Source organism: Diadema antillarum, unplaced genomic scaffold (assembly GCF_040938485.1).
Source record: "Diadema antillarum isolate AM-2024a unplaced genomic scaffold, OU_Dant_1.0 seq00002359_RagTag, whole genome shotgun sequence".
NCBI classification, from domain to species: domain Eukaryota; kingdom Metazoa; phylum Echinodermata; class Echinoidea; order Diadematoida; family Diadematidae; genus Diadema; species Diadema antillarum.
In genome coordinates, this window is record NW_027272973.1 from 13,522 (window position 1) to 34,325 (window position 20,804).

Genomic DNA, 20,804 nt, shown 5'->3' on the forward strand with positions numbered 1-20,804 from the left:
AACGTTATGATGTTTGCAAACAATGAATGAAAGTGAAAAAAGGGAATAAAAGCATAAACGTGTCTGCTAAATTGACTGCAGTAAATGCGAAATTGGATGCCCAAGAATGAATTTGAATGAACGAGCGCAGCGTAAAACGTGATCACGTGACAATATCATGCTAAATTGAATGAATCTTCGAGTGATCCCTGAGGTCACTCCAAAATGAGTGAAAATGAACATTTTCACTCAAAATTCACTCCAATTTCACTCTAAGTTCACTCTTTTTTGTATTCACTCTTTTAAGAGTGAATATTTTCACTCGATTTTTTTTTTAGAGAGTACACACAGATACAACGTCAGCAAGTACAGTATTTCCTATCGTAGGAGTTAAGACGAAAACCTTATTGAATGTTTGTCTTCTTTAATGAGGAAAACAATTTTAATATGATATAGAATTAGACAAATTGTTCCTAGATAAATTTTACAACTATAACACAGGGGCCGCGGAACGTTCTCAGTGTGGAGGTGGGGGGGGGGGGGGGGGGGGGGGCTGGGCTGCGGGACGGGGGGGGGGGGTGTCAAGGTCTGTTGGAATACTAGTATCTGGAAATTTGTCAATCAGAGAAGTGTAGCAAGTCTGTGGAAGGAGACATAGCAGGGTGTCCTCCCTCCCACGGTGGTGAGAACTTTTTGCATTTTGATGATGTAAATGGTGCAATTTGATGCATTATTTTGCGTGTTTTATCGACTTGAAACGGCCCCACTTGTTTAAAGTAGCAAGATATTTTGATGTAGATAATTATTGAACAATTTGCCTATAAAGTGGTGACATTTAAATTAACTTCTTGTACTAATTCTTACAATGAATTTCATGAACGCTGTCTGTTAAGCAATCAAACAGAATAGGCATGCACACGAAGGTGTACATAAGGGATACTTCTCCTCCCACACGGTGATTTTACATTTTCAGATATGAAATTCAGCGATCTGGTGCAAAGTTTTGGCGCAATAGGACTACTTATGGCCTTCTTTTTTTCAGGGAAGTGTTACTAGCAAAATCACGGCATTTATCTCTTATTCCGCGTGTGCATCATCTGTGTGTAGGTACAAAGTCTAATGAAATAGAGTAGACAGGCATAGGCGGGGGAGGGTGTAGGAGGGTATACCCCCTCCCGCTCGACGGATATCTTTCGCGTTTTTAAAATTGAAATAAAGCGATCTGAAGCACACATTTTGTGGGAATATCTAGCTGCTCAATAGAGGGGACCAATCAATGGGAGGGTGGCAAGATACTCCTCTTCGAAGGAGCTTTTTTTTTTTCCTTCGGAACTGAAATTCAACAATCTGGCGCACACTTCTGTTGGAATATCTGGAAATTTGTCAATCAGAGAAATGTAGCAAGTCTGTGGAAGGAGACATAGCAGGATGATGTGGGAGGGGATAAGCCCTACATACATCCCTCCTGCACGAGGGAAATTGCATGCAGTTAAACTTTTTAATCGGTGCACACATTTTGTGGCATATGTTTGAAGTGTAGCCATAGTCTACCTGTATGCACAGGGCGGGGGGGGGGGGACAGGGAGAAAGCGTACGAGGGAACTAAATTGCCCTTTTAAAGTTTAAATTGAGATATCTCCTATATGCATATTTGATGGAATATTTGGGAAATTACAAAAAAAAAAATGATCGGGGGAACGGAGAGAGGAAATAGGGTTGTTTAAAAGGGGATATTCCCCTTAGCCCTTGTACATGGGACTACTGATTTATCGGAATGTAAGAGATAAGTCTTGTGCACTCGATCAGAATATTATTCAGAATCTTAAGGGGGAGGGGGTGACCACCACCATCAGCCCCCCCCCCCCCTCCTTTTTGCTACGCCGCGGCGTAGCACCGGCGCGCCGGTGCTAAATTAGACGGGAACTTTATGTAAGGGCGGAATCTTTGGAAATTCAAATTCATGGGTGTTGTGATTTTCCCCCGATTATTTCCCTTTTATTCTTTCTTTTCTTTTTCTTTTTCACGAACCCACAGTGTGCGTGTGTGGGGGGGGGGGGGGGGGGGAGGCTGCAGCCCCCCCCCCCCCCCCCCGTTCTGCGGACCCTGCATGTAACACCCTTATAATTCTGCGTGTGACAGCTATGACTGGTATTGTCCAGAAGTTTGGGGATGCATATAGGCTTATTTATCATTCATATCTGTACAACTTGTATTTTTGTCACGAAATAAAACGTGCAATAGGGCCTATGATGCTTTTAAGGAGTAAGAGGGCATACTGGCCCTTTATTTGGTAATCTACAGTAATCCTAGATATTTAGGCCTATAGCTTGTACAAATTCATAATTGGATCTAAAATATTTGACCTAATCCACCACAACTTGCGGCACGATGTGCCTGAGTATTGTTTTGAGCACGGTTATGATACAAGACTCAAAACATCTTTTTTTCTTTTCATTAAGCGAGCACAAAAAAAAAGAAAAAGAATTACAGAGCTGAGAATTCGCCAGCTGCGGCGAGGGAGCGACTATTTTTACACACCGCATCTTGAAGTAGACATTGAGGGCAGCAGCAAACCACAGAACTCGACGCCATGTCGTGTACACAGACGCGAGTTCTGTGGTCGTGTATCGTACCGCTCCTGCGCACTGTGTGCGCTTGTGTATACGCACGAGTGTACCGTAGGCTTCACCAGCACATAAATGCATAGAAACGCGGGAAGGTTGAATTCTGTGGCGCGACGTATCTTAATATAAATTTACTGCGTATATAAGCAGAGACCACCGGTACAATCATAGTCATTTTTGGTATAGTTCTGTTTGTCACCCGCAAACTTCTTATGAATTCGATGTAGATTTATTTGTCAAACGTCATTTCATCGTTTCACTTGAAAGGTGGTTGTAACAGACCCTGTGTAACGTTATAGTAGAGGTTCTACTGATGAGCTATTCAAGATGACCGGAAATGTCGGCATGGATTCGTGGGCTTCAACAAAGAGCGCTCTGACATCTCTTGAACGATCTCTGTCATGTGCAGTATGGTAAGACCTTCTCCATGGCCATGCCATGCCTTTGTGTAATTACTGTAACTTTTTGTAATAGATATCTAACGTTAATCGTAAAAAGTAAAACTCACTGCAACCTAGATATCTGCTTGATTTCTCTTTAGCCAATAATCTACATCTGAACGAACAAAATTTGCGAAATTAAAATGCACGCATCAGTGAAAGTTTGAGAAAAATCAAACAATTGATGCGAAAGTTGTGAATTGTTAAAGTTTTGGACAATTGGTGTTGGAACCGCTGGATGAGGCCTGAGGAGACTACTGTAGATATTCTACTAACTGTAAAAGTGGAAATTTTCGCAGTGTTGAAATTTTTGCGCATTTCCAGCAACCACAGGAACCAGAAACTAGGCCGAAAATGAAAGCACACAAATATTTTTGCTTGCCATATTTTCCTGTAGGCCTAGTTGAGGTCTTGAGTCCGTGGAATTAAAAACACCCGAAATTCTTTGTAATAAGCGCATAAAATTATGCGCGCGAAAATATCCACTTTTATGGTACTGGAGTGGAGGTTGGTTATGACGTAATTGTATGTGTGGACAACAATACAAAGAAATGTAATGAGAATTTCACAAAAATTCAATTTTCTAACGCTAGCATGATGAAAGAGCACTTGACTAACCGGAACCACTTTCAGAAAGCAGGGGGGATATTAATCGCTGTCAGTATCAAAGTGATGGAATGTGTAATATTCATGAAAAATGAATTTTTGTCCTGAAGTTTCCAACCATAAAGGAGGTCAACAGGATGGCGAAGTATCATTTTTCAAAGCAATGTATAGTCTGAATTAGCCAATAGCTGTTTAGTCTATTCTCTGCTTGAATACTTTCAAACAATATGAAGTTGTCAAATTTGATTATTTCAATGTTTTCTTATTCTAGCCTTCAGTTGCTAAATGAACCATGTACCCTGGGCAGCTGTGCTCATCTTATTTGCAGGTAAGTACATGCGGATCATTTTTACTTTAGGAATACTTACATGTACAGCACAAAATCCTAGTTTTTATCTCAGTTACATGATGAATGAATGAGAACAGGATGATGTTATTTTTGTTATGTAAGCCTACAGATACACTGTAGTTTCAAGTTTTCCCCTTCAGTTTCTTAAAATTTATAAAATACAAGTTGTAATTGTGTATTTAAAAGGCCTATGTGTCACAAGTTTAACTACAGTAAACATTGTAGATCTTACTACACTACGGAAGTTTCATTGCATAGGCCTACAGCTACATTTGTACAGTACATCTATGTTTATTACAACCATTTGCTATGAGAATACACTGTAGAGTTTTGTATAAATTAACTTCACAACAACAACAGCAACAAAAAGCCATGATGCTTGAGCACTTTTCACATACTGTATACGCTATATATTTCGCGAGGGTTTTATTTTCGCGAATTTCGCTTAAGGGCAATTCCATGGGAATGTGGACATGGCACTAAAATTTCAACTTTATCATATTGCAAAAGAATTACTCATTATGTATTACCCATATATTGAAGTTAAAGAAACTCAAAGAATTATATCAATCGGTCAAATATTTCCCGAGAAACAGCTACAAATGTTGAAGACAATTTTTCAGTCATCCAAATTGCTAAAATGCATGCTTAACTTGATATAATTTTTTTTAATAGAAAAATTCTGCTAGCACTTCAATTAATTTATTTTAAAGAAGCAAATTGGTTCTACTTCTGTCTCCCATGAGGAAATTTTTATGCCACCTTCAAAAAATTCTAATCACCACATGAAAGTTCAGCCCTTGAGCCATGTAACGCGAGTTACCGAAACAAGAAATATTTTTCATTCTGAAGGAAGCAGTGGAGGTAATTTGTTGGGAATCATAATTTTCTAAATTCATCACACCCTGATACTGTACACAGGATGTTGACTTGAATAAACACGGTTATCACATTAAAAAATGTCAATGAAAAGTGTAACGCGAGTTACCGTGTAACGCGAGTTACCGGCATGTAACGCGAGTTACCAACTATAAACACAAGTTTCCCCCAACATAAGCAAATTTTATCACTTAATTGAGCTAGATTGTGGTGAAAACAATCAAATGCAGTGCTATACACACTATGCTGGACTGAAACAAAGGAGGGCAGCCTAATAAACTGTGATTAGCATCAAGGCCACTGATCACATGCCACATTGAAGAGTCTAGCCTGGCTTTCACTGCATACTGTACATGTATCCAGCAGTGAATGAGACCATTAGATTTATCTTTTGAATTTCCTGCATCAGTATTACAGAATTTTTATTACAGAATGCTATAAAGCAAAGCAAGTGTTGGTTCTAATCCTTGTTTGGTGGTCTACTGAAGATGACACCTGTCCGGAGATCAGGAGGTTGTGGGTTCGAATCCTGCTCAAGTATGTATGCCCATGATTTTTTGTCATGGCTACTAATAAAACACTAATCAATTCAGAGCTTATTTACGTTGATGTACAGGTAGGGCAATTTGTCAATCAGTTGCAATGAAAACATCTCAACAGAAGAATTTCATGAATTTGAATAATTATGCAGTACCCACTGCATGTTATAAGGATTAGAACCAGCACTTGCTGTCGGGCGAAAGCACGGTGGTCTAGTGGAGATGATACCTGTCCGGTGATCAGGAGGTCGTAAGTTTGAATACTGCTTGAGTATGTAGGCCCATGACTTTTTTATCATGGCTACTACTAAAACACTGATCAATTCAGAGCTTATTTACGTCGATGTAGGGTAATAAGCCAGTTCGTATACACTGTAGCTCATGTACACATTGGTACAAATGACCTTTCTTTTTTCTCAGTTGGTTCGGCACTTCACTTGTTTTCAAAGCAGCATAATGCATAAGCTTGCATGACATAACAATTTATGGAACTTCTGTTCAAAAAAAGAATGAACTTGCATTTAGATCAGGGGATCAGAATACTCCCATCAGTCTATAATTTAGCAGGCATCCATTTCATTGTTTTGTATTGAATGCAGTAACAGCTTATTTCCATTTATATTGCAAAATACCATTCTTGCTGTCAGGTGGATGTGCTGGCAAGCATCATTTAGATAAGGATCGCATGAATAATCATCGCATCACAGATGCTTATGTCAGTGAATTTACAAACCAAAATGCCTGTTCGTACAAATGATCTTTTTTTGTTCATGCACAAAGTGGAATTACGAACTGGTCTTTTTGTCAATCAGTTGCAAAGAAATGTACTAGTTTTCAGTCCTCACAAAGATAGGATTTGAATTTTTGAAAGATTGTAAGCTCTTTCGTAAACTTGTATATAGGGTGTTTGATACTTTTATGTTTTGTTTTAAAAAGACTTTCAACATTTTTCATCTTTACACTCTGAAACTTACAATGTAATAATACACCTATATCATCTAGTATAATCAATCATATTCAAGGTCTCTATGAGGAGTGAAGCTCTTTATTAGTCTTAAACACACTCTTCTATTGGGTTTATTAGTAAAATATTTGTTTAACATTTATTCGTTTTACTATCTACACAAATAAGCATCTCTCAGATTATTCAGCACAAGATTCAGTGCCATCAGAACAATTGTATGTCATTAATTTGTGTCATCCTGTGTTAGTGGACATAATGTAACGCGAGTTACCGTAACGCGAGTTACCGACATAAAGGCTCCCTACATTTTTCCAGGTCATTGTTACTCAACTTTGATATTGTTAATTTATGAGTCCTAACCCACTATCAATTCAAGGTAGGAAAACTTTTATCAAGATTGTCTAGTATGAGGAGACTTTCCAAAAAGAGGTCTTCATAGAATTGACTATGTCCTTTTTGTGTAACGCGAGTTACCGAAATTAAATGATTCAAGAATCCCAACATGTTTGTCCTTTATTTTTCTTTTTGGATTCATTTAGTTGGTGTATGTCTACTTAACCCATGATGAAAAAAGTAACTTGTAGATCCTACCAATTACAAAGATATTGGCACATTATCCCAAAAATGTACCCATTATTTGTAACGCGAGTTACCGTGGAATTGCCCTTAACCACTTCAAAAATGTTGAATTCTAACTTACTAGTTCGCAGAGTTTGGTAAGTTTTTTTCATGCAGTGTATAACTAGTATCATTCTTATTTGCTAGTAAGTTGAAAATTCACACTTTCTTTGCCACTTCATATTTTCTCTGGTCCCCCAATCGCGAATTTAACCACTCGCGAAAATGTGTGACAGCGGCAATTCGAGAAAATTTATGTACGCGAAAATTATAGCGTATACAGTAGTTGGACAGATTTTCTCATTGAAATTGATACACACTGTATAATAGCAAACATTGCTGAACTTACTGTATGTGAACAGTAAGTTTCTCAGTTCTAGTATACTGTATGTCATAAAGGTTGCCCAGTGCAATGGAATGACCAATAAATGATAATCTACACTTGTTTTTGTATGTTCTTGTTCATCCCTGGGTTGATTGACTCAGTCTTACAAATTTTCTTGGATTCTCTTTCAATGTTTCTTCTATGAACAACATGACCTCGATTGTACTGTATACTTTTTAATGACTTTCTCTGTTGTTGGAATAGATTATTCATTAACACTCACACATTGCTTCTGTTCAAAGTGTTTTGTAATTGTACTTCTGTAGAATTAATGCAGGGAGGTGGGAATCACCTCCCTGATTAATGTAATCTCCTGTTCACTTTTCTTTTTCGAAGTACAGCACTATTGTATGTGTGTGCATGTAGAACAATGATTGTACAGTGTAGAATATGGTTATATAGTAGGAGATCAGTGGAGTCTATCAAAATCAGGGCATCAGAAAAGACCCCTTTTATGCTTTAAGACTTTGACATTGAATGCTGAGAATTCTGACTTTAATGCAGCCGACGTTCACAATGACATATATGTAGTTTTGTAAATTCTCGATGCATATTAAACCACAATGCAGATACTAGCAATGTTTTAATGCTAAGCTAGAGTACCGCAGAGTCACATTCATGCAACTTTGGTCCAGAAGCTTTGCTGCATGTACTCTTCCACGTCTCAGTCTTGTCTGTTTCTTCATAACTTCACTCTACTTTTAAACTTTTTTTTTTTTTTTTAAATGGGAGCAGTTAAAGTATTCTGAGAAATCACAGTTATTATGATGTAAATTCACATTCATGAGTTACTCTTTCATACTTACCATACTGTTGTCAGGGATTGTGCCACGCAGCATGTAGGAAACTCCTGCCCTGTGTGTCAAGCTCCTGCCTGGGCCAAGGATCTTCAGATCAAGCGAGAGATTGGTATGGTTGTCAGACTGTATAGGAGATTACATCGACTCATCAACTCTGCTCCTGAAAACGATGCCACCGTGAAAAGAAAACCAAATCCCGAGGAAGCTTCATTCATGAGTGAGTCTGCTGAAAGTGAAGATACTGCAACCAACTTCGATGTTCATGGGTCTGAAAGTGAGTCCATGTCTATGAATAGTTCAGAGGGCACTGCTGAAGAGAGTGTGCTCTCTAGTCATAGACCAAGAAGATCTCGCTCCTGCAAAAGAGTCCAGCCGTGTGATAATCATAATGCCAATGTTTCAAATGCAAAGAGAATGAGAGAGGAACTGAGTAAACCAAAAGACACCAAGTGTAGAAGAGACTATCCTGAGAATTCTTTGCAGATAAGGGAAAGCCATGTGATACAGAGCAACACACTATGTGAGTCTTTGGACACAAGGGAAGGCATGGACACTCTGAAAAAATCCACGTCAGAACAGATGTTAACATACATTGATCATCTTGAGGCTTACCCAACACGTCGGAAAACACGCAAACTTACAAGAGAAGAGGAGCTTAAAGCTAAACGTGCTGTAAAATTAAAGAAACTTGCTGCAGCCAACCAAATGTGGCATACTGTGGCCACTGTGCAAGCACCTGATAAGGTGCCTTGCAAGCATGTGTCTTTCTCTGATGGAAACCTTCAGACTTCAATTAGTGCTAAGGAAGAAGGGTCACATGACCACACGATCAATGACAGTGGATCTGTTGATACAGTAAATGTTGGTGTGTGTGAAAACATGAAAGAAAATGAAGATGAACAAGCCACAGGAGCAAAGAAGTGTGAAACAAAGTCTTCCTCTCGAGTAAGAAGAATGAAATGGAAGGGAGCCAAAGATGCGAAGCACTGTGATGCTGGGATAGCTGCAGCAAGATCAACATGTGTAGAGAAGAGAAAGAGGAGGTTATCTCAAAAGGAACAGGGAAAAACAAAAAAGTATCCTAAAAAGGCAACCAATGAAGAAGAGGACAAGTCTAACTCTGAAGTGATTGCGCAAGGAGACGTGCAGACATCGACTGGAAAAGACAGCAAGATGGTACAGTCACCTGACTGCAGTCTGTTAGGAAGTAGCAGAAAGAAAAGAACTTTAGGGGGACATGGGCCCTCTTCTCTCAAACCTAGCACTGCTTCACTACACAATGGCATCATCAAGAAGAACAAGAGAGGAGAAACTCCTCTGCATGTTGCCTGCATTAAGGTAAGTTTGAAATAAAGAGAGAGAACAAAAGAGTTGTAACATTGAGTGTTTAAACATTTATTTCTATTTTGTATTTTAGAATCTTTGATAGGACAGGCAAGAGATTGAAAAACAGTATGTGTTTGTGGTGAATTTCAACTATCATTCAAGTTTTCCTTTGTTTTTTACTCTTTAATAAAGTTGCCTTTCTCTCTCTTTATCTCGCAATATCAAAGGTCATGTTCACATCGTGAAAGTTATCTATTTTTTGGTGGGGTGGGGGGTGAGTAAATTATTGGGCATAGTGTATATATATGTAAAATGTTTTCTCAAATTTGACAAAGGTATAGCAAAACAGAAATAAAGTTTTGTAAGATTTGAGGGTAAATTCAAGGTTCAAATCTACACTGGACAATTTTACAGTATAGGATAAGTCTTGAAATAATTGTCTTTATGTCCAGCCTGCTGCATTGACATTTACAGAGACTGATAAATAAGTGACAAGTTTTGATTAAATCTGTTTGCTGTCATCGCTGGAGAAGAAGTGTACTGCAATTTCTAACATACTGTAGCCATATTAGAGCAATAAGGAAAATGTAAAGAGAATTCTACAAGTACAGTTTGTAATGAGAGTATGCATTCCTTGGTTTAATTCCTTGGTTAATTTCTGAAAGGTGAGTCAAGTGCTTTTTATTATGCTAGGAAAATGAAAATGTGTGGAATTGTGTTCATTGTCTTATATTGTTTTACTGCTACGTGACATAATGAACTGTTGCTGACTTTATATCCGGAGATGGCAACACCAAAACTTCAAAACATATTTATTATAACAGACTCTCCAATTATCCTCAAACTTTGGTGATGTGTTTTACTACAGTTTGTAATATTGCTGCATTCACAGAATTGTAGGACTACATTTTGGTTGAATTCATCTCTACAAAAACTGTTTCAATTACATTGTACAGTGTATCTTTCCTGGTAGGGGCATGTCTGTGCATGTTAAAGATTACTGAACTTTGGCTAAAATGTCATTTTCAGCTTTAACTTTGTCTCAGAATGTCTAGTAAGACTCATCAGTGTTTTGAGGAAGAGATATTATGCATTCCACAAAGTTTTCAATAAGTGCTTGTCGTAATAGCGCCTAGTGTCATTATCAGACACTTGAACCAGCTTTCTTTACTACAAACTACATAATTGTAGATTACTACAATGTACCCTCTTTTGTATATTGGTACTGTCATATTATAACACCATTGTTTGATTTAGGCAATGTTACTTTGTGAACATCTAAAATAATACACTAGGTAGTGATATATTGCCATATTTGCATGTTGTGAAATGTACAATTGTATGGTTTGTTGAGTGCTGTGTCTTGATTCTCAGTCTCTTTCATATGTCATGTGGCTATCAATAGGGAGACATGGATGTAGCACAGTCCCTCTTGGAGAGAGGAGTTGACCCAAACGTCAAGGACAACGCTGGATGGACACCACTTGTAAGACCTCATCAACTGACCTCATCAACTGACCTTTTCTTCTCAAACTTGTCTTAATTCTCTCTCGGATTTAGCACACTATTGATTTATTGGCTCCCGGCCCTTGTGCTAAAAACATGACTTTTGAGTAAAGGCAATTTTATTTAGGATCAAATGCAAACAGACCCCTCAAGTTGCATTTGATCTTTTAGCTGCATTGCACAAAGATACAGTGTACTTGTATTTGATTTCTTGAGTTGCTTTAAAATGCAAAGTTTCAATGGGGCCCTGTTTTGCAAAATGTGCAAGCAAAATTATTAAAGAAGTTGTTAGTGTGTCAAATGTATTTGTGCCACATATCAAGGTATGGAATCCAGCAATGAGACTAATTGTAAGTGAAAGCGATACAAGAAATTTAGTAATCAATTCAGATTCAAGAACCAACTGTAGCTCCTTAAGCAATCTTAGTTTGTATCACGCAGTGTAACCATATGCAAACCTTGTACTGTATAATCCCTGTGATAAATTTCACACTGACAAATTATTATCTATACACAGCATGAAGCCTGTAATCATGGTCACACTTCTCTTGTTGACTTGCTCCTGGACTACGGAGCTCTCATCAATGCTCCTGGTTTTGAGCATGATTCTCCACTCCATGATGCTGTCAGTAATAACAGGCTGGATGTTGTGCGTACTCTTCGACAGCGAGGGGCGTCTCTTCAAGTCAGGTTTGTACAAGCTCTATGAGGATCAGTGGAATGCATTCAAAAAGTCATTTCTGTGATATTCTCTTCTAGTATCTTGATCATACAGATATGTTAAATCATTGAGATTCTTTTTTTAATGTAAAAACTGAAGAATTAGGAAGAGATCAGTCTTGGCATTGTTTATTTGAATTGGATCAAAAGTTTTCTGCTGCATCTCCACTTTATTTCTTCACTTTAAACTGGTATGAAGACAGTATTGAAGTGACTCTCAAAAAGATAAGGATTGTCCAAGGAAAATGAATTTGTTAAAAGATCTTTCAAAACAGTGATATCACTATGTGCACTGTTTGTTTGAGAGACGTCAAAATCAAAATTCATACCTCATGTCACAAGCCCTCTATAGGTTTGGAAACAGATCCATTTTAGATATTGAGAAACCGAGTGCCATAGAAGCGAAGGAGCCAAAGTGCAACCTAGGTATACATCACGATCTGAAGTTGTAATCGAATTACATCACCCATAAACTCAATTCTGGTCAACAACCATACATGTAACAGTCATTGTACTTTGTAATCATCTGTGTTGTTGGTGTTAATAGAGCAGAGAGAACTTTCCTTTTCTCTCGCATAAAAGAAAGAAAAATCGGCTATGATTGAGTAATACTGGAGATTTCAAAACTCAGAAACTTTTCTCCATGCAGTGCTGGTCAAGTAGTGTGAGCAACATATTATGCAACACTTGCATATGACATGGTCACACACACTTCATGCTGCTTACATGATGTTGAAATGCTTTCAGAATAGCTGGTCAACACTGCAGAGAATTGAACTCCCCATACACTAACCTGTTACAGACTTGTCCCAGAATACTCTGGCAGATGTCTCTAGGTGTATATGTTGATAGCAAAGTCAGCCCGTCCTTAACGGGTTAATGTTTGTATAATTGTGGGAATATGTTTCATTATTGGACCAAAACTCTCATCACACAACTTTTTGTTAGTTGTGATATGAATACAGTCAAACCTGCCGTAGCGGCCACCTGTCTATAGCGGCCACCTGTCTATAGCAGCCACTGAAAAATCCCCCGAGAGAAAAGCAATGTTAAGACCCTGTGTATAGCGACCACCTGTCTAACGTGGCCAGCGGCCACAAATTTTGTTTCCCGCTGTAGATTTTAACCTGTCTGTAGCGGCCCAAAACCCAATGGAGCCGTAGCCGAGCCGATAATTCAGTGTGTTTTTCTGCTTTGTAGCCGTGCGGGCAACGTTCAGTGATCGCCACCGCTGCATTCATCCCTCATTCAGTCATAATAATGCACTAGTGTTAAGCTTTCTTCACGATAGTACACATACTACTGTGCAACAATTTCTTATACACTGGCATGGTTAAATGCATGAAACACACGTGTGCATACGTACACACATACATTTACATGTACATGTAAGGATACAACAGTGACATGTGTACATGTAAGCAATGCAAAGATGGATTACCTGTCTATAGCGGCCACCTGTCTATAACGGCCACTTTTCCCATCTCCCTTGGATGGCCGCTGTAGACTGGTTTGACTGTACTGTACTTATGCACACAAACGTTATGTATAGAGTGCAGAAGTGATGATGTCACAATCTTTTGTTATAGCTTGGGTTGGAACCAAGTGCATGCATAAACACTCAAACCAGGGCTCCATTTCATAAAACTTGTTATTGCAGTGACAAGTTGTCATAGTTGTTATAAGCTACTGAAATCCTTGCATCTGATTGGCTGAGAGCAAATTTGTCATAGAAATGTGGCAGTTGTCACTGATAACAAGTTTTATGAAACAGACCCGGGCGAGGTTGTTTAGAAACAATTTCCATCACAATGAATGGTTGAAAACCATACGTTGGTAATCCATAGTGCTAAAGAAAGAATATCTTTGTTTGTAAGCCTTGTAAAATTTAAAGTATCCTTGATATGTCTTGTATAGTTTAAGAAAATATGGCATCAGTTTCATGATACCAGGGCCCTGTTTTATGAAGAGGTATGATTATAAAGTTGATTTCTATCACAAGTCTGTGGCAGTATGTGTGGTATTAAGGAAATTTATAATTGATTATTTTTTTTTGATAAAATGGGGCCCAGTTAGTTGTGAGCCCTCTGATAACTGTCAGTTATCTTAGTTTGTGTCTATGTGTCTGTGTGTCAAAACCAATCCAGTTCATAAGAATTGTCTTTAGTAGGGTGATATCAATATCTTCAAAGGTAATGGGTAACCTTTAAACCACCAAACTTTTGTTCCTCTGTCAGAAATGTCCATGGCTTGACCCCCCTGGACCTTGCTGCTACATCACAGATGAAGAAGGCTCTCATGACCAAACCATTGGCTGATGTCACCTCAGACCGAAATATAACTGGCACTTTTCCCCGCCAGCATCTATGGGATCAGCATCCTGTCCTCCTGGCCTCCGGTAAGATGTACAGACAGACAAGGATTCAATAAAGTGACTTACTTCATTATAAAAGTACTATTAAGGAAAATTTGTAGTGTTGTTGAATTGCAGTACCAGGAGGTCATTGTTAAGTATACATTAGATAAGATGACATTTGGGCTTCCTTTTCTTAAAGGCAGCCGATCGCCATCCGTAATGGTACGCAAATTCCGAACGACCGAAGTTTGTGCATGCAATTGCGCAATGCTACCACTGAGACAAGTGTGTGTGTGTGCGTGTGTGTGTACGCATCATACACAAACAATGTCACCGCGAGCTGCGGTGATTGGAGGAGAGAGGCCAGAAGACGCTGCGGCGTGTGTGTGTGTGTGTGTGTGTGTGTGTGTGCGTGTGTGCGTGTGTGTGTACGCATCATACACAAATATTGTCACCGCGAGCTGCGGTGATTGGAGGAGAGAGGCCAGAAGACGCGTGGCTCTTTCGGCCTCTCTTCATGTGCATGCGCACTGAGAGTGTGCGTCCATTCGGAAGCTCTCGTGGCTCGCTGGGACAGCCATTTTGGGTTGGGAGATAAGCACAGGGAGCTCTCTTGTAGCCTACCGTATTTTCGCTGACCCATTGAGCCAGCGCTATTCTCATTCGGGGGTCACTACGTTTGATACAGAATGGGGGAGGCAGCGTGTTGCGTTCGTCTCCATGCCGCACAAACCACTCGCCACGACTGAGTGTCTTTAAGATAGGTTTATTTCTGGTTTGGTATTTAATGAAATTTATTAGTATTATCTTTATACCCCCGCCAAACGAAGTTTGAAGGGGGTATTTGAATCAGCGGACGGTCGGGCAATCGGTCGGGCGGTCGGGCGGTCGGTCCGTTGCAAATCTTGCGTCGCGAACTACTTCCTCAGTTTTCAACCGATTCCCATAAAACTTGGCACAGATGTGTGTCTGTGGTTGTAGATGTGCAAGACGTATTTTTTGACAGTACCCAAAAGTACGTTGCCATGGTAACGGCATATTATGGGCAAAAATGGATACAAATCTTGCGTCGCGAACTCCTCCCACAGTTTTTGATCAATTTTTATGAAATTAGGTACAGATGTTCATCTGAATATGTTAATGTGCAAGACACATATTTCCGCAGTGGCAAAAAGTGCGTTGCTATGGTAACGGCATGTTATTGGTAAAATATAGGGCAAAATGCTTCATGGCAAAACTGCTTCATCAGTGTTCTTCCAATTCTCATGGAATTCATATTGAATGTTTGTCTTAGGATATAGGTCAGCATGACACATTTCTTGACAGTGACAAAAAGTATGTTGCCATGGTAACAGCTCACATATTATGAGCCAAAATGATGGAAAATTTTGTGTTGCAAACTACTTCCTCAATTTTTGCCCAATTTCCATGAAACTTGGTACAGATGTGTGCCTTTGGTTGTAGATGTGCAAGACGCATTTTTCGACAGTACCCGAAAGTATGTTGCCATGGTAACGGCATATTAATGGCAGAAGATCAAGGAAAGATCTTGCAGATTTAACTACTTCCTCAGTTTTTTGACCAAGGCTTATGAAATGTTGTTTTGACCAAAGCTTATGAAATGTTGTTTGGTGGGGGTATAACCAGTCGCTGTAGCGACATTTCTAGTTTTTTTAGGTCTTTAGCTTGGCACCCATTTTCATTTGACCTAGCTACTGTACTTGTCTCATTACCTTCATTAATCATAAATTTATATGTGTTCGTCCATTTCACTCCCAGCTCTGTCCCACATCTGATTCCTTTGTTCAAGTTGGTGTTATGTAATCACCTTAGCTAATTGTCATCTTTGCCCTACCGGTACTTGCTTTGATTGGTTGTTTTGGTAAATTGGGTTCTTATATTTTAATTGGCCTCCTCCTGTCCTTTCATTCCTCATGGTTTTTAGTTAATTTGACAATAAAAGCATATTTTATGTAGATTAGGTTTATCACTCTAAATTTTGCTGAGGGCAAGCAGCTGAGAAATTATGCACTTCAAGACTTATTGAAAGTCCACAAGATTTATTTTGTACTTGTGTCTGCTATCAGTAACCACCATCGTTGCTTGGTGTAAGATGCCTCTTGTTACTATGTTTATGACAAGATAAAAGGGGACTACAACATATTGGGAAAAACTAAGTGTTCTTTACTGACAAAGATATACTGTTGATTACAGTGATTTTAAATGGCAAGAGTACTAAATGGTCATGTAATCACTACTAGTATATATGCAGATACAATGATCATATCCCTAACCGTAACTACTCAGTACTCCATGCTTGCTGTGTTTTATTTACATGTTTATCAATACAAATGCTGCACTAATAAGACTGATTTGGCAATCAACTTTAGTCTCCACTCATCACACATATCTTTGTGGATATGGCAATGTATATAATTATTCACCAGAGCACTATTACACATGAGAATATAAAAACAATTGCTAATAAGCTGCTTCCACCTCAGTCACAAAGTGTTGATACCATTGTACAATGAATCCAGAGACTCCAACTCTCCAGTTTTCGACGGGAGATCTCCCGCCGAAAGCCCATTTTTGCAAAATCTCCTGTTCTCCTGCTTGAGATTTGATTTCTCCTGCCCTGGCTCTGTGTCTCCCGATGGAAAGGATTTCTTACTTATTGCCATCGTATGTTGAAAAAATAAGCCTTAGATATTGTAGCACCAGAGAACATCTAGAACCATAGGAACTTCGCGCTTCGCACACATCAACTTGAGGTCTCCCGTTTGCTAGGGGTTTCAGGCGGGAGAATCTCCAGATCAGAAGGTGCTTGGGGTGGAGTCTCTGTGAATCCACTGATAGAAGACTGAAGTAGCCTAGCATTGCTGATTGAAGCACATTGAGAATCATGAATAAAGGATACCCTTCACTATGAGATGTCAGTGTGTGTACCAGTTTATTAATGTATGAGCCTCCAGAAATTTGTGTCTCAGTCTTACACAATTGAAATTCACAATATGTATCGAATATGATGTTAGAAAGCATGATAGTTTCTTCTTTATATGTCTGTTAAAGTACGTGTCTTTCATACAGTCTATGAAGATGCTGACTCTCTAGGCAGGAAGTGTTGATCGTCTTACTGTTGCAGAGAGAGTCCAGAAAAAGAGGAAACTGATGTTTTCTTTCACTTGAAATATTTGATCCTTCTTTCTACCCTTCCTCCAAAAGAGAGCACTAGTGACCACCACGACTATCAGCTTTCAGCCTTAAAATATGATACGCTTCAGTCCAATGGACTTGATTTAAGTCAATTTCTATGTTACACTGTATATTTCCTACATGTACATACAATGTACCTGGACACTAGGCTGGTGTGTTGATAGAGCCAGCACTACATTGCAGTCATCATTGGTTGAGAATGAAATGGGCGTTAAGTTGCCTCGAACACTATGGGTTTAGTGAAAACTTCATGCCCTTATCATTTTCACCCGACGTTTTGTTGATGTAAATACATACTGGGCAGTTTTTTAGTCAGTTTGCAGTAAAAATAACTTGATGTAAGAATCATTAATCTGAATCATTATGCAATGACTGCTGCTATTAGGGACCAGAACCAAACATAGTATAATATGTTTTCAAGGATTTGAAGAGGCTGACTCTCTATTCTATCCGTCATTCAGGGCTTCAATCTAAGGAGAAAGCTGCTTTACAGATCTGTGCCAAACTACTGAAGGGGAGAGTGGTAGAAAAGTTCTCCAAGGAAGTCACACATCTTATCACGTCTTGTGAGGAAAGTAACATGTGTTTGCGCACCATGAAATACATGCAAGCTATTCTCACAGGCAGATGGGTCCTGCCATTTAAATGTAAGTGTGCTTAAACTTTACACTGTCCTCAAACCAAGCAAACAGTATTACTGAATACACCTAGCAGACATTCCTTAGATAAGCAGTTTTTGATGTTCATATTTCTTGGGATAGATTTGGTAGGCTTTAGATGTATACCTCAGCTTTGAAATTTACATGAATCTGGGATACTCAGGGTCATACTTTTCTCAGTCTTTGCATTCTAGTAGACTCACACAGAAAAAAAAAAATGAAAATTAAAAAGAGACTGTCAGTGTGTCTACTGATATTTACAGAGATAATAGCATCAAGGTGAAATTAGACATCAAATATATATCTCTAATGTTAGAATTTTAAGAAATGTATAGTGTCATCCCAGGCATTTTGCCCCCCTCCCCTCCTATTTTTTCCCCACACTGTAACCTTGTCAGAACAGATGGCTTACTTTCCTCAAACTAGCTACTATTCGTAAGACATTGTATGTAAGACCTACTAAATGTAACAAACTTAGTTTCTATGTACAAGTGTAAGTCTCATTTTTTGTCTCTTTGCAGGGGTGGAGAGCTGCCTCAATGAAGGAAAGAGAGTCCAGGAATTTGAATTTGAGATTCAAGGAACAGTAGCTGATCCTGAGAGCCAAGCTCCTAGGAGGGCTAGAGAAAACCTGCAGAAACAGGTGAATTCTTTTCTTCATACAAAGACACTGTCATAGTCATGACCTTGCCTCATGACAATAACAGGGATCATCATTTTACAACCAATCAACATTTGCTTTTTAGCTCTGTAGACTTCAAATGTGTCCATACAATTAAATATTGAATCATAACTCAAAATAAATGTTGCAAGATCATTTTTTTTTTTGTCTTATTATGAAGGAAAGATTGTAAGCTGTAAAATGATGAATACTCATGACAGAATTACATGACCATGATCAACTAAATGCAAAATCCATGGATTTCTGGTAATCAATGCCAATTCAGTAATGTTATAGTTGTCCATGTGAATCCAATTTTAACAAGAAAAATGTGACCATGCATTTTTCATTAAAACAAAACCTGTTTAACACAGCTGCACATTATGTTGGTACAGAAATGTAATTGTGTATAAGGTATGAGTACAAGAGTCCTACAGTTAGGACCTATTTCAAATGAGAAAATCAGTCTGCTAGCATGTTACCGTGTCAAACCAACGGTATTCCAAGTAATTTTGAAATATATGTTCATTTTAAGCATGCGTATTTGAATAAATGCACCTTTGTAAAATACAAGTGCGAAGTGTATACCACTCTTATGTACAATTGGCAGGTAATAACAAATTACAAACAGTCTGCTATAGACAGATTTCTTTCAGGTGAGATTGTAGTCAAAGCTAACCCACTGCAGCCTATACACACTGTATTGTGTGGCAATGTTAATGTCAATGGGAAAGGCATAGTATAGTGAAATGAAACTTTTTCTGATTAGTAAAGACACTTTGTCCCTTCACTTTGCTCTCATTCTAAAAGTTCCCAGGACTGTTTGATGGCTGTCACTTCTACTTTTCTGGCACCTTCACACACCCAACACCTTCCAAGACTGAATTGGCTCACCTTATTCAGCTAGGAGGTGGGACTATCCTCAATAGACAGCCCAAACCAGACGATGACGTCATCCAAGTCTCAACCATTGTTCCTTACCACGCCAAGTCCGGGTCAGAACTAGCAGCCTGTGCGCACTTCATCCTTTATGACCACCTGGGCAAGAGGATACCTCCTTCCATACGTACAAACAAAATTTGTACTGTTCCTGTGTGGTGGCTTTTAGATTGTGTCTCACAATTCAGCATTCTAAACCCACCCAAAGAATGAACTCACCACTGCTTTATAGCTTGCTTGATGTGACCCCCCTGTGTAGAGACCATTGTATATATTGATATGATCAGTAATCATAAGGCTGTTGTCACAATGTCATGTAATTGATTTTTATAAAGTGTTATACAATTCAATTTTTGTTGAATTACACCTCCATGTCAGTTTTCCTTCAACAACTGAGTTAAAAAAAAAAAAAAATCTGCTTCTCTTTTTATAGCATAATTATTTCAAGAACAATGAAACCTCAACAAATGTTATCCCCTTGAGTTTTGACAGCTGACATTTGAAAGGGGATTTGTTTGTAATAACAACACTAAATCTTGAGTACCAGGTACTGTATCAGTGAAAATTCCACTGCTATACATTATATAATGGGTCATGACCTTTGTGTAGCATGCAGCTGACTTCATGTTTTGTATATACAGTATTCATCGCATAATCGGGACAGGTTGGGAGTAGCAAACACGGCCCCTTTAAGCGAGTGCCCGATTTCGCGATGAGTACTCACCATACACTAACGGCATACGACATATACATGTAGTGCACACACACACACACACACACACACACATGCATACTGACGTACTGTACATGTACATGAATACACAACACGCTACCCTTCGGTGCGACCCTCCAGCTCTCCCTGCATTCTCGCAATGATGTACAGTAATCGCAACCGGGTTCGATTCTTCTGTCAAACACGCGTGTACACATAATCAATGTCAGCTCATAGTCTAGATTCATAAAACGTTACGTATTCGCACATACATTGAACCCTTCTCATCTTTCACGCTCTCCCTCCCACTCTCTCCCCCATTTCACTGAATACGTAACTGTTCATAGCCCTCATTTCAATCACGTAACTTTTGCCCAGTCACAACTGAGGAAGATTGTGACGTACACACAGATCACAGTGTACAGCTGTATTGAAAGTTGAAACCAAAGACAGTAGATTAACAAGATACGAAGGCGCGCGATAACAATGGACTTTGCCCTCAGAGTGTATGACTGAGATTAAACAA

At 38.9% G+C, this 20,804-nt stretch overlaps 1 protein-coding gene across 1 annotated transcript; it reads left to right on the top strand.

The window, feature by feature from the left end:
• Positions 1–2,930: 2,930 nt before the first annotated feature.
• Positions 2,931–19,857, top strand: LOC139714643 (BRCA1-associated RING domain protein 1-like). The gene is made up of 9 exons (XM_071626322.1): positions 2,931–3,016; positions 3,921–3,977; positions 8,204–9,521; positions 10,915–10,995; positions 11,533–11,705; positions 13,973–14,133; positions 17,769–17,954; positions 18,488–18,609; positions 19,438–19,857. Exons 1-9 carry the CDS (start codon positions 2,931–2,933, stop codon positions 19,777–19,779), a joined length of 2,526 nt encoding a protein of 841 aa, XP_071482423.1. The 3' UTR covers positions 19,780–19,857.
• The last annotated feature ends 947 nt before the right edge of the window (positions 19,858–20,804 follow it).

Coding starts and splice junctions, on each gene's coding strand:
- LOC139714643 (XM_071626322.1), top strand. CDS start 2,931: ATGACCGGAAATGTCGGCATGGATTCGTGGGCTTCAACAAAGAGCGCT. Junction 3,017..3,920: donor TCTCTGTCATGTGCAGTATG/GTAAGACCTTCT, acceptor TTCTTATTCTAG/CCTTCAGTTGCTAAATGAAC. Junction 10,996..11,532: donor ACGCTGGATGGACACCACTT/GTAAGACCTCAT, acceptor ATCTATACACAG/CATGAAGCCTGTAATCATGG.